Consider the following 13,688-nt stretch of genomic DNA (forward strand, 5'->3'; position numbering starts at 1 on the left):
ACAGCAACCAGTGGATGAACCAAAGACATTGTTTTCTTCATCCAACGGTCAGCCAACATGTCTTTTGTCCAGGAAGGAAAAGATGAGCCCACCCTGTATCTCTGTCGATTCACCAGTAGATACAGATCACCAGTCTCTGTCCTCCAATCAGAGGAACAGTAACATTCTGAGGAGGCGGACAACATCGTTTGACTCTGCGCTGCCACAGGACTCGTTAGAAATTCCCGATGCTTTTTCAATCACAGAGACACACCCTCAGGCTGAGTCACGTCTGTCGGGCCACCTGCCCCTCCCACAGCTCTCTTTCGACCAATCAGACGTGGACGCCATGAGCAGCCTGTCGGATCTCTTATCAGACAGCGACCAATCAGCACACTCCCTTCAGCCAGAGGCCCAATCAGAGTCCAAGGGTTCTGGCAAAGCTGTGGTTCAGACTCCACCCAGAAAGAGGGGATTGATGCGAATGGGCAGCACCAGAAACCCTACAGGGGACGAGTGCAGTCAGAGAGGAGATACGCTGAGTGACATTTAACCCTGAGCCAAAAAAATAAATCCCCATAACCCAGGAAACCACGGAGTCAGCACATAGGATATTATGCAATTATTTCCCAGTGGCACTTTTTGGACTTTTCCGACCCAGTCATATTGATTAGGGCTCTGGGAGTTTTATCGGTGTTAATAACACACATTGATAATGTTGATATATATATATATATATTTTTGTTTGTTTGTTTGTTTGTTTGTTTGTTTTGTTTCATTTGTTTTATGTGCATTGGATCCTCTTGAATCTTGAATTAATGAAAAGTCCTCATATCTCTGATATAGCAGTGAAAGTGGCATGTCAGAGTATTTCACCATGTAATGACAGGTAGTGGGACTCTTACGTCTGTTGTCAATAATCATATAACAGTAACCCTTATTTCTTACAAAGTTATAGTAAGCTTTGTGTAACATTTATAGCACTTCATAGCATCCCCTATGTCATACATATATATGTATAAAATGTGTAAAAGAACCACCTATGAATTTAAATGGCAGAACATTCTAGTTCAATTAATTTGATTATTGTGTATAAAAAATGAATATATATATATATATACATAAACTTAGTGCTGGGGTTGAGACAGCAATTTTTATAGTCAGAATGTTTTGCACATAGTACAACTTAACCAGGACAAAGTTTAATCAGTGTCTCTTTGTGAATGTGCATCTATTTCGTCGTCCCTACCTAGCTATTTCTATTGAATATAGTTAGTGTAAACTATCTGAAGCAAGTTTTTGGAATATTCTTATATATTTTCTTTCTTATTATGGATGCCTGCATGATGAGCTGAGAGGAAGACTGAAGTAGTGTTTGAGTCCTAAAAAACAAAAAAAACAAAAACAAAAACAAAAACAAACACAGGCTGAACCAAAACTCCTCTAGCTTTCAGCGTTAACACAGAAGAGTGGCAGAAGGTTGTTATCATCATGTGTTCAGTACTTAAGTAACACCCACCTTCACCAGAGCTGATAACTTCTCAAAGCTTTGAATTAGTTTTTAACCAATCCTGTTGAACTTGCACACAGTCTTAAAGGACTTTTTTCCATCACATTATTTAATGACGTCTGCAGCAGCTATTTTCAAGACACCTACCTAAATGAGTATTTTATTATACACATCTGCTTAATGATGTTAATGTCAATCTTAAACGTTTTTACAATTCACTGTTATTTCAGTTAAACATTTTTAAAACAGAATGTGCAACTCAAATGCTTATTTATATAATATAGGAACATACAGACAGAAACATTATTTCTATGCCACCATCTCAATCAAAGATTTTTACAATAAAGAAACCTGCTTGTGGAAACCCCCCACCCCACCCCATCCCACCCAACCCAGGTTGTCATGGTAACATCATGTTGCACAGTCTGTTGTGTCTCCTCCCTCACTCCGTCTTACTGCCACACTGGGTGTAAATTGTCTGTATCAGGATGCACGTTACTGTAACTTTCCCTCAAACAGACATTCAAGAATCAAGAGGACACTTTCAAATCAAAGGATATGGTGTCAGTTTGCAAAGAAAAGACAATAAGGAATTTAAAGTGTGACAAAGAGAAATGTGAGAACAAAGGGCTTTATAATGTAATATCTATATTATTAAGAATTTGTAACTATTGTTCATTAGCTAGAAAATATGTGTGCGATCTTTCATACTCTTCAGTTAGGAGAACTTGATTCATTGTTTAATTAAATATAAAAGGCTGGTTTGCTAAAATCACCCCCCTTTTTTTGGAATGAACCAAAACACTTCCTCCACAGTATGACACAGAGCAGTGCCTTTGGACTGGTCCATAATGAGATTTCAGGGTGAAACTGGATTTGGGGACTTGGATAGGATTCTGAGGATTATGATGGACTGTTGAAATTACAGTTAATATCATTATTTTTAGAATGACTGTTGAAAGGGAAAATGTTGTTCGTGTATGAAAGATGAGTAAAATGAGAGATTTTTTTTTTTATGATGGACTCTTGAAGCAAAAAGAAAGAATCCCCTGATAATTAATGATGGCCAGCTGGAACATGAAGCAAAATGAACCTGTTTATTTTACCATAGGTTGGTTAAATGTGTCATAATGCCACTGTATCATTCTGGTCACCATGGCAACAACCTCAGATAATGCCTCCTTTTCGCGTCAATAAAGAGTTACCGAATTTGAAATTAAGATGAAACAATTTTAGCCTTCAAGGCCATTGCTTACCTCTTCACGTGTCAATTAAAAAAAAGAGCAAAAAAAAAAAAAAAAACAAAAACACAAGACCATGAAATGTCTAATCAGAAAATGCTACAACTTTGACATTATATCATTTGAAATATTTTCAAGCCACTGCATCTGGTTAACATACTGAAAAACTAATTGGGGCTTATTCTTGCTATATTTATAACTTTTACCACGATTTGAGATATGTTTTTAAAGTAATCTTAAAGTGTTTTATTCGACCTTTGGCACACACAAACAGACACACCTTTGTGCATAGCATAATGATGCCAGTGATCTCAGTTCTCTACACCCAGGAGTATGTCATCGGTCTGAAAAACGGAACAAAAAGACAGAGGACTATAAATAAATTTATTTAGAAAAAGGAAAACAGGAAAAATGCTTGCCAACAATACTTGTTTTAACAATTTTTAACTTTCATGCCGAAAGGGGAAATCTATAAAATCCTGGATGAAATCAAAGCAAAAAAAAACATGAAGCATTTTGTATATGTGTGTAGGTATTGCGTGAGACACTGTAGCACCTGAACCCTAATGAGTAAAATAGAGGACAATGCACAAGAACCTGGTACCTTTTCGAGACACAGGAAACCAAAACACTTGCATTTACCAAATATTCTTGCATCAATGTTCTGAATTCCTTATCATAATATAATAAATTATAAATATATTGATTAATATATTTAAACCATGGACTATTTTTTTCTGGGATAAGATTATGCATTTGTAAAAAAAAAAACGTATCACCACTATTTATTTACATATATATGCATTTAATTTATATACGTTTACACTTAATACAGATGTGCAATACAGACGTATCTTTATGTCAAGGGAAGATGGCTGTGGAGACCTTGTTTCAACTGATCTCACTTGATTTTACATGGTTAACGGTAAATGAAACTTAGAAACTGGGCTGGATTGAGTACTTGAGTAGTGTTAACATCACAAAGGCATGTCTTATAAACTCTGTTATATGAACAGAGATTAAATATTCAGAGTTTTTTCAGGTTGTACAATACATGTGGATGTAAAGCATTTTACTATCAATAAAGTTTAAATATAGTTGATAGCAGCCATTACAGGGGCCAAACCAGATGGTAACACATGAATAGCTTGATTGTTCTGTATAAGGAAATACAAGGAAGGAGATGGGTCAGTTGTGGTAGAATATTCATAATTTTGATGAAATAAAGATATCTTAAGAATTTGACGTTAATGGTGGTATGGGTGCCATAATTTAAAAGAGCAACATGGTAGCCATACAGTTTTTATAACTTTATAGGGGTACACTCAAAACTTTTATTTACATGAGTAGGTCCAGTGGTCCAAACCACTGAGTTGACACCAGCAGTAGGTTAACTATAGCAATATAGCTAGAAAAAATGAAAGCATGCATGTGTGTGTGTGTATATATATATATATATATATATATATATATATATATATATATATATATATATATATATATATATATATATATATGTTGCACAGTCACTCATTATAAATGCACATGCAAGTTTGAAATATTTGAACCTTTGTTCTCATTTGTTAATTGTTGAAAATGAGTTGGTGTGTACTGCCCCCTATTGGCCAGTCTTTGCAACAACCATATTCTTTCACTGAGATTCCTTCCAAATCAATCTTGGAAGAGCTTGAAATGCCATAATTGTGATGAAAGCAGAAACTGATACGAAATATACATAACATTTCTGTGATTTTCTCATTTTTATACAAAAATGTGATGGAGGAGTCATGGTTTGTTATGGTCATGGGCATGTCTTATGATTGTGTGATAAAGAGTTTTGGGCTAAATAGCAATTTGTTTGCAATCAAGCTCAATACACTCCAGAGAAGTTGCTACTCAGAAACACAAGGAGTTTGTAGTAAAAGTAAGGAGAAAGCATTCTCTCTCAGAAAAAAAAGCCTCAGTGATGCTTCAGTATGTGTCTTGGACATTCCTCTCTTTTTAACACGTACTCAATACAACATACACATTTCCCTCAGTTTTCATTCGTCTCTGGCACATTTGAACTCAGCTAGCACATGAAACCGCAGTAGAAACAAGATCTTACTGTTGATCTGTCTCTAAAGTGCTTCTTTAAACTTTTAAACAAATTTTTTGCCTTCTTCTTCCTTCTTGCTAGCAACACAGACCCACAATTCTTCCGATTATGAATTTTGTTCTTGTCTTAAATTTCTTCATGTGTGACGCTTTGGCGACACTTGCTGACAGACAAAGGCCAAACATGTAGAAGACTTTTCTATTGACTTGAAAGTAATTGATCATCACCTCTTACGTATACCAACTACCAATGAGTAAATGATACCAGTGTGTTTATCGGTTCAGTGTGTCATTTCACTGACATGAAACAGGCTGCAAGTCAATTTAAGACATGTGTGGTACAGTATTCAATAAGGAGATAATATTGTAGTTCTGTCAGTAATCCAAGAATGGCGAGAGATACATTTTGAAATGATCTGAACAATTTCAAAATCATTTTTATTATATCAGAACTACATAGAATATTTCCAGCCAGGCAAAATGTAGTCTAATGATGACTGCTAACATCTTGACCATGAAACAAAACAGATAACCATGTGCTTTCGTGCAAATACCTATGATATTTCAGATAGACTTTCATCATGCTGTAGCAAACAGAGACACACACACATACATACAACCACACACATACGCACACTCGCACACACAAACACACACACACACACACACAGACGCACATTTGACATAGCGTCCACTGAGATGGACCAAATGCCAAAAGACATCCATTTTTGGGGCAGTCTGTATCTTAGAGACCATTGTGTTAATCGACACATACCCCAACACAACAAGTCCCCCTCTCCCCCCCCCCCCCCCCCCCCCCCCCCCCCCCCCCCCACTCATTTCTGTTTGTATGTTATATTTGTTTACATAATACTGAATATATTAATGAGTTTCCAGAAAAATAACACTGATATAGTTCATGTCATGACAAAAACACTTTTTTGACACAAATGACAAAAGCGTGTGATACGCACTGACATAGTAGTCACTCTTTGCACATTACTATAACAATTTTTGATGTTATATGTGTAACGACAGTATTGTTCATCTTTCATTATGCTCTGTACATAATTTGTTAGATTTTTTTTCACAAACAGTGATACATATGGAAAAATAAACAAATAAATAAATAAATAAATTCTTTTTTGCACTTCATCAAATTGAGATTAACAGCCTCATAAAATCCCTAACCCAACATTTCCTGAACATTTCCTCAACATTAAAAAACTACTGTTGAGGCCATAATTCAGCTGTGGAAACCATTGGCATTTCAGTGACTGTGATTTTTTGATTTTTTTTTATATAGAGTAGTGCTGCACAACAGAGGGAAAATGCTGCTCTCCCCAACTCCTGCTAAGAAATGACACGGTACACGACACATTTGACTAAACATAAACACCAGTCTCTCTCTCTCTTCTATCCTCTTATGGCATCGCAATCAAAACGCCGGCGGAGCCTGGTAACCCGCGGGTCTGGTCTCCTTGGTCTCAATGAAAGGTGGGCTCTGATAGGCCTCCACGGGGATGGTGGTCTGGCCAATCACGTCGTTGGATGGGTAGGGTTGCTTGGGGGCTTGGCCGTCTAGGTGCTCGGTGGTGAACAGCGTCATGTCAGTGCCTAGCAGGAACCTCTGGACAGCACACACCGTCAGAGCCGCCTAACAGGGGTTAACCAGGTTAGTAATGTTAACCAGTTAATAAAGGCATTTACAGCCGCCTGTAAATGATCGACAAAGTTATTTATATTAATAGCAATTCAACCTCATGACAGCGAGCTGCCATGGCACACTGTATATGGGTACATGACAGTCACTGATGCTTCAGAAGCTTGGATAGGTCAGTAATTGGGTTATAGACAGCCCAGCTACTGCTGGAAGAGGTATATGTGGGAGTTTGATAATGATACAAACACACACCACAACTTATCTGTGAGACGTCAAAAGGCAAATTAAAGGAAGTGAACATTTAATGGTTCTCCTTTTTTCTTCATGTGACATTTGAAGTTTTTGTGAGATAACAGCATCCCCCTGTTTTACCTACAGTTATTGTTGTATAGTATTACATTGTCTTTGCATCTGCTGCTGTAAAGCCATCAATACAGTTTTGACAGTGGATTTGCCTGAGTAAGGGTAAATGATTGATTAATCTGGCATGTTTAGTTGGGTGAAAGCGGAGCGGTTATATTGTGAAGAAGATGTAATATTTCATAATTAGCCGTAGCATCATTAACTCCTGTCTTTACAATAGGAATCCCACGACACCTCCTCACAAACCTTCGGAGACTTTGTAATGTGCATTTTTTCATTCAAAAGCAGCTGATATCCTAATCAAGAATTTGACACACCATGAAATGTTAAAGAGGCTTCATTAATCCCCTGATGTGCACTTCCCTTTAGGTGATCTTCTGTTGGTGTGTGTGTTTGAGTGTTTGTGTGTGTGCGTGTGTGGGTGTGTGTGTGTGTGTGCGCACGTTCATGCATGTGTGTGAGTGAGCGAATGTAAAAAGCTTACTATGAAATACTTCAGTTAATTAAGTACACTTTTGTAGCCCATACCCAAGCATTTCTGAAGGCTGTGAGATGCTTTAGAGATGGACTGAAGCTGTGATACTTTCTGTATTATTCGGGTAGTACTGATAAGAGTAGTACAACTCTTACTTAGTGCATAATCCCATGAGCTCTGTGCACCATAATGTAGTGTTTCTATAGTAGTTTACACTAGTGTACAACGTTCTGCACACTAGAGAGTGCCGTTATCAGAGGAGCCTATACTAGAGAAAGGGTAGGTTGATGTTTAGGCAACAGTCTCTGTTTGTCTTCCACAAAGGCCAAATTCTTAAACCTATTAACTGTTAGCAGACACAGGTACCCCTGCAACACAAACATTGGTAGAGGAGGTTAAGCATTAAGTGGCTTCTTTGTATGTTTGTGTAAGTAAACGAATAAATGGATGAATGAATGAATGAATGAATGAATGAATGAATGAATGAATGAATGAATGAATGAATGAATGAATGAATGAATGAACAAATGAATGAATGGCAGCTTATAGTTGTCTTCATAGACATCTTATAATTATCTGCTCAGAAGACAAGGATTTTTTACATGTTTTATCTGTGAGTGTGTCCGTGTGTGTGCATGTGTGTGTCTGCATGAATGCTTATCATGTATGCCTGCAAGTGAGAGGGTGTATACATTACATGTGTTTAAAGTATGTGTGTATGTGTGTGTGCCTGTTTGTGTCTCCAGGAAAAGACAGATTTCAGACAATAATAAAACAAAGCAATTTTTATAAACACTGTGCTCCTTCGCTGTACAGATGGTATGTTTGCATTCATATATACGCACATAAATATATATATATTACCCAGACTATGATGGAGAAGAAGGAGAAAGCTATGGCTGCCCTGGCGGCGTCCGATGCCTGCTCTAATGGCAGCTCTTCAGGAGATGTACGACTCCACTGATTGGCCAGAAAACAGAACCCCACAAACCAAAGGAACGTCCAGAATCCTACAGGTGACAGGCGAGAGGTTAACAGAAAACATACGCAACAGTAAAATGCAACAACAAGCAACATGTCATTCTTGAAAAATCTATCACATTATATTAAATGAGGATTTCTCTTTTCACCCAGACAGTACTGAAGAACATGCCAGAATTTGCTGTTCAGTGACTTCAAATGGTATGCAATCTGTTCAAACACTAATGTCACTTTTCCTGCAGTGTTTGAGCACACATTTGGTACATTCAAAAGCAGGGAATGACTAAGTGTATTTATTTACTGGTTTGTTAAAAAAAAAAACACATCAGCAAATGTACATCTCTTCAATATTCCTCATCTAGTTAACCAAACAAACTAAGTAGATGACTTCAAGGCAAAAGTGTGATAAGTTTATGAATAGTTTGAGCTTCTGTGATTTTAAAGAGGGTTATTTAAACTACAAATTAGCTTTAAGTGGTTTTAAAATTTCATTTTGACTTCAGATCAAACCATAATGGTGAAAAAAATGAACTTTCTAAGGCTGTGGCACTAATGTGTGCTGAATTCAACACCATGTAAACCCAAAATAGTTCAGTTGAACTTTTGGCTCTTGTTATAGTGCACTAGTTTATTTGACACATTTTTATTAAACTGTGAAGTGTTTTATGATTTGAGTGCTTTATCTACTTATAGTTCTCATTAAAATTTGAACCTTGACATGCTGTGGAAAAGGGATAGTTTAGTAATAACTACAGATCTAGTGATCATCTGAAAAACAAAGAATCCTTTAGATGTCCTAAGTGGACTGGTAATCGAAGAAATTCATGTTAAAAGGCAGTGTCAACCTGCTGTCTTAGCCCAGAGTGCATAACACGGATTTGGCTTACTGCGACAGTACATCTGTTAAGCTGAATATTGAACTATTTAAGATAAAGAGTAATTTTTTCTCTACACTGTTTATGTTTTAATATACTCTGTTTAGAGCTGCAGTGTAAGTGCACATAATCACTTATTCATTTCATCATGGTGATTCTTCATCTTTACTGCTACATTATCAACACAAAGTTTTGATGTATGAAAGGAAATGCACTAATGTAATCGTATGAGCTGGTTAAACGGGATAACGAGAAAATGTGATCCCATGTAAACAGCAACAATAACACTAACTGGAAACTGGAAGGACAAAAATATTAATTAAAAACAAAAGAAACATAAAGAATGGTCTTGATGCTTCTGAAGTGTTCAGTTTTTTTAAACAACCAAAAGGCAGGCATAAGGTAGCCTACCAGTGAATTTGAAACTGAAATGTTAATCTGTTTACAGTCTGTTTTAACCCAATCGTATATATCTAAGATTTAATCTATCATCATTATCAACCATTTTGTACTTAATGTTATACATAACTCTATGTGTTTGTGTGTGTGTGTGCGCGCGCGTGTGTGTGTGTGTGTGTGTGTGTGTGTGTGTGTGTGTGTGTGTTTTACCTGAGAAGCCCATTTCCAGAAGGACAGCTCTCTTCCTGTCTTTGACGCTGCTGATCTGGGGGAAGTAGATGTCCAAGGCTAAGAAAAATCCGCTAGCTAAAAAAGCTATAAATCCGATAGTGATGCCGTAGTTACAGGCGTCCGCATTCTTATTAAATACACAGTGCAACCTCTCACTTCCCATGTTCACGTAACCCTCGTTTATTATTGAGGCAAACACCACCATGGAGAAGATCTGCAAGAGAGGAGAAGAAAGCTTGCATGACCTACACACTGTCTATACATTATTAATATATTTCCCATAATCCCATAAAACATCAATGTGTGGAGATGTATGTGGAGAAGGTCCTGAGTGTTGTAGTGTAATTATGAAAATAATAGGTGAGCTGGTTGTTTAGGATGATGAAATCATGATTTACTGAAGTGTAATTAATATCTGGGTGGGGACAATGGTTGTATTTTCTCTTAGCTTAAGTCAGTGTTTCATAGTTAATACTTGATGGATACTGTAAGACAGAACAGGGTCACATGGTTTAGGTTAGACAGATAGACGGGTTCACTCACAAGCACACACACACACACACACACACACACACACAAACACAGACAAGCTACTGCAGTCCAAAGAGACATTTACACCAAAGAGATAGAATGTATTTCATTCACACTCATACAGCAGATGACCACGTGAAGGTGCAAGCGCGTGCACACACACACACACACACACTGAAGAATGCATTCAGTAAACACAAATATATTCACACCCAGGCCAAAAAAAGGGATCAGAATGTACACATACACAACTTGAACATATGGGAATGAGGGAGTGTGAGCAGCACACACAGAAAGAGAGAGAGAGAGAGAGAGAGAGAGACAGAGACAGAGAGACAGAGAGAGGGAGGACTGAGTTAGGGAGAGAAAGAGAGAGAGATATAGAGTGAGAGAAATACACACACAGAAAGTGAGAGAGACAGAGACAGAGAGATTGAGGACTGGGCTAGGGAGAGAAAGAGAGCGAGAGAGATAGAGTATAGGTCTTATGATAACTTGCTTGTCTTTATGGCATATGAGAAAGGATGCTATTTTTGGCAGCGGAACTCCGTAAACTGACGCTCACGCACATCACAGAGTAGTCATGGAAACGGTTACGGCTGCTGTGAGAATTGCAAATGATGCTAAGAGGAAATGGAAGAACATGCCACTGCAAGGTAACACTCAGAGAACCTGTTCTGAGACATACACAGCCACATTCCCTGTCACATAAACATCCCCGTCAGAGTCTCACGTTAAAATATAGCCTATCTAAGAAGGTAAACAGAGAGTTATATGGCTAATGCAACATCCATCACAGCAGTATTTCTATGTATACATATAGCATCCCATTCTAAAACAGACATTTAGCTTTTCAGTCACCCTTATCTCATATATCACATTTATGTCAACAGAGAAATCGCAGTTATGTCATTCTAATGAATAGGCACTAATACAGGGTTTAAATAAAAGGGGACTAAAGGCATTATCTATTGCTTGGTCCTTAACATTCAGTACCTCTATATACTTCAGCTGGGTCTCTCACTTTCTAATAATGAATCCAGTATTTATGTTTCTCAGTAGTCCAGACAGACTGAATACACATAAGCACACTCATACAGATAGAGACATAAATGCACACACTGCTCCCAAAGCCTGTAGGCTTTGCAATTCATACATATGAGTGCACTTTACTGTGATCAGCGCCAAGTCTTCCCCACATAAAGGACTTCCGCTCCCTCTCTTTCTAAAGGCCTGTGTTCTCTGTCTTGTTCTCTCTCCCTTTATCTCTCTGTCTGTCTTTCTTCTTCTGCCCTTTGGCTTGAGCTGAGTAATAGAAGTATATTTACAGCCTTGTCAATCATCCATAATACTAATAGCCCCCTGTAGCTACACACTGCAGAGTGCATCATATAGTTGACACTCTCTGTGACCTCACACTCACTGTGACAGAACATTCACTAGTGCTTCACACCTGCTTTGACATCACATTCACTATCACACTCCAATCACTATGACTGTGACCTCACAAACAATATGATCACACAAAACAGAGAGTCCCTTAACTCACTATGACCTCATAGAATTAAGAATATCACTATAGAAATCACTAGGTTTGTTTCACACAGATCCCATTCATTATGACCTCACAGAGTGATATCTCACTACTATAATCCCACAGTGTTATTTAAATCAACAACTTTAGTCAGAAGGACTGCAACTAAAGCCATGTTTATATCTTAAATGGATCAAAGGGACAAAACTGAATTAATGCTACTTCACCTTGTAAGCTGTCAAAACTGTTTTAAGTTTTTAATTCCAGACAGCTCATACGGTTGTCCTTCAATGATTTGTCCTAATGTGACAATTATCTTTCACCCTCTGTGCTGTTATAGTACACACCAGACCTCACTATATTTGGAAGGCTAATGATTTCTAAGTTTACGGTTCACTTGCATTGTAAAAGCCTTCATAATCCAGAAGCCAATTATCTTGAAATACTGACAACCCAAACTGTAGCTATTCATTTCCTCTACATGAGCGCCTCCACATTAAGATGAAGCCACTGGAATAGCAATGACGCAATTGTGAGGTATGGTCCAGTCTGTGAATCAGGTCTAGACCTAACTGGCTATTCCGCTGCCCATCATTTTCACGTGCATCTGTCTCCCACTCGTTGATCAATAACAATAATCATTGTCAGTTAAAACGAAATGTACATTTTGCTGTACCACGTCCGAAATGTTCGCTTAGGCATTGCCCAATTAATATATTTTACGCTCATCGTATGTCTTGTGTAAAATACGCGACGAATGATATTCAACCTGACTGGGGAGAGCGGAAGAAAAGAATCCTCCCCGTCCACATCATCATTCAAAATGCCTTATCAAAATATGTCAGCATATCAACTCATTTATGAATACATGGATAGCTTTACCTCTAATAATAAGGTCTACTATACGATAAGACGCAAGTTTAAAACGAGCCACGGATACATAGTAATCCCGTTATTATTAAGGTGTTGTCTTTTCGTTGCCATCGATTAGACTTAAAGACGCGACATGATTTGAACAGTAAATTGTCCTTACCCATGCCAGTGCTCTTAGAATAGTCTGTGGCTGTTTTACAAACGCAACCAGGTCAAATGCTGAACCAGCTCGCCCAGCTCCGAACGAGCCCGTTCCGTCCATCTCTTCTCCCGTACTCTCGTGCGATGTGGTATTGCCGCCTCGTGCAGAGGCTAGCTAAGAACTTCGTAGCGCGGTCGCGAACACACCCATTGGCTGGCGCACGAGTGCAACGCACAAACCACGATGGCGCGCCTGTCTCAGGAGCTCATCCCAGCACTGTCACGCTTGTGTGACGTTTCGGTTACCTTAAATAATGCCAAACATTTTGTAGACATCTGAAATTGAAAATGAATCTCATTATTTTCTTTTTTGTATCAGAGAGTATGTATCATAAATAGCGCAGCTACTTTTTAAGCACAGGTAATTGGGTATTCTAAATCATTTTAGGTTCAGTAACACAGTTGTCGTTGTTTGCAAAATTCCAGCAGGTGCTCATGAAGCGGAGCACTTCGCGCCTGAAAGCGTAGAACACGGGCACGAGTCAAACAATTACCGTCATTAAATATTTACCTCAAACACCAGATCGAAACTCTTCCGCAGCTGAGTTTGAGTCGCCTAGTTATTTACAAACACGTTTAGAAAAACTTCTCGCTTTATTTTTGCTGAGTTTATTAGCTTAATTATGAAAAAACAGCGTCAGTATGCAGAATGACGAGACAGTATTTTGGTTCGCTTGGGACGAGAAAGGAAAGGATAGCGAGGAGTTCTCATTTACTGGGTTAAAGGTAGGGCGC

General features: G+C 38.1%; 2 protein-coding genes across 2 annotated transcripts in view; one reads left to right on the forward strand and one right to left on the reverse strand.

The window, feature by feature from the left end:
• The window catches only part of cacna1hb (calcium channel, voltage-dependent, T type, alpha 1H subunit b), a 47,252-nt gene extending 46,720 nt beyond the window's left edge, over positions 1-532 (forward strand). The window contains exon 33 of the mRNA XM_030779017.1: positions 1-532. This exon is cut by the window's left edge and continues 614 nt beyond it. Coding sequence (XP_030634877.1) covers positions 1-532 — 532 coding nt within the window.
• Positions 533-6,265: 5,733 nt separating this feature from the next.
• Positions 6,266-13,014, reverse strand: syngr3b (synaptogyrin 3b). The gene is made up of 4 exons (XM_030780596.1): positions 12,913-13,014; positions 9,794-10,028; positions 8,193-8,338; positions 6,266-6,484 (listed from the first exon to the last, which is right to left on the reverse strand). Exons 1-4 carry the CDS (start codon positions 13,012-13,014, stop codon positions 6,266-6,268), a joined length of 702 nt encoding a protein of 233 aa, XP_030636456.1.
• Between the last annotated feature and the right edge of the window lie 674 nt (positions 13,015-13,688).

This window comes from Chanos chanos, chromosome 7 (assembly GCF_902362185.1).
Source record: "Chanos chanos chromosome 7, fChaCha1.1, whole genome shotgun sequence".
Classification (NCBI taxonomy): domain Eukaryota; kingdom Metazoa; phylum Chordata; class Actinopteri; order Gonorynchiformes; family Chanidae; genus Chanos; species Chanos chanos.

Excerpts from the sequence above, each read along its gene's own strand:
- syngr3b (XM_030780596.1), bottom strand. The coding sequence starts at position 13,014 with ATGGACGGAACGGGCTCGTTCGGAGCTGGGCGAGCTGGTTCAGCATTT. Across the intron at positions 10,029-12,912 it reads TTCTAAGAGCACTGGCATGG|ATCTTCTCCATGGTGGTGTT; the intron begins GTAAGGACAATT and ends CCTCTCTTGCAG. Across the intron at positions 6,485-8,192 it reads TCTTCTCCATCATAGTCTGG|GCGGCTCTGACGGTGTGTGC; the intron begins GTAATATATATA and ends AACCCCTGTTAG.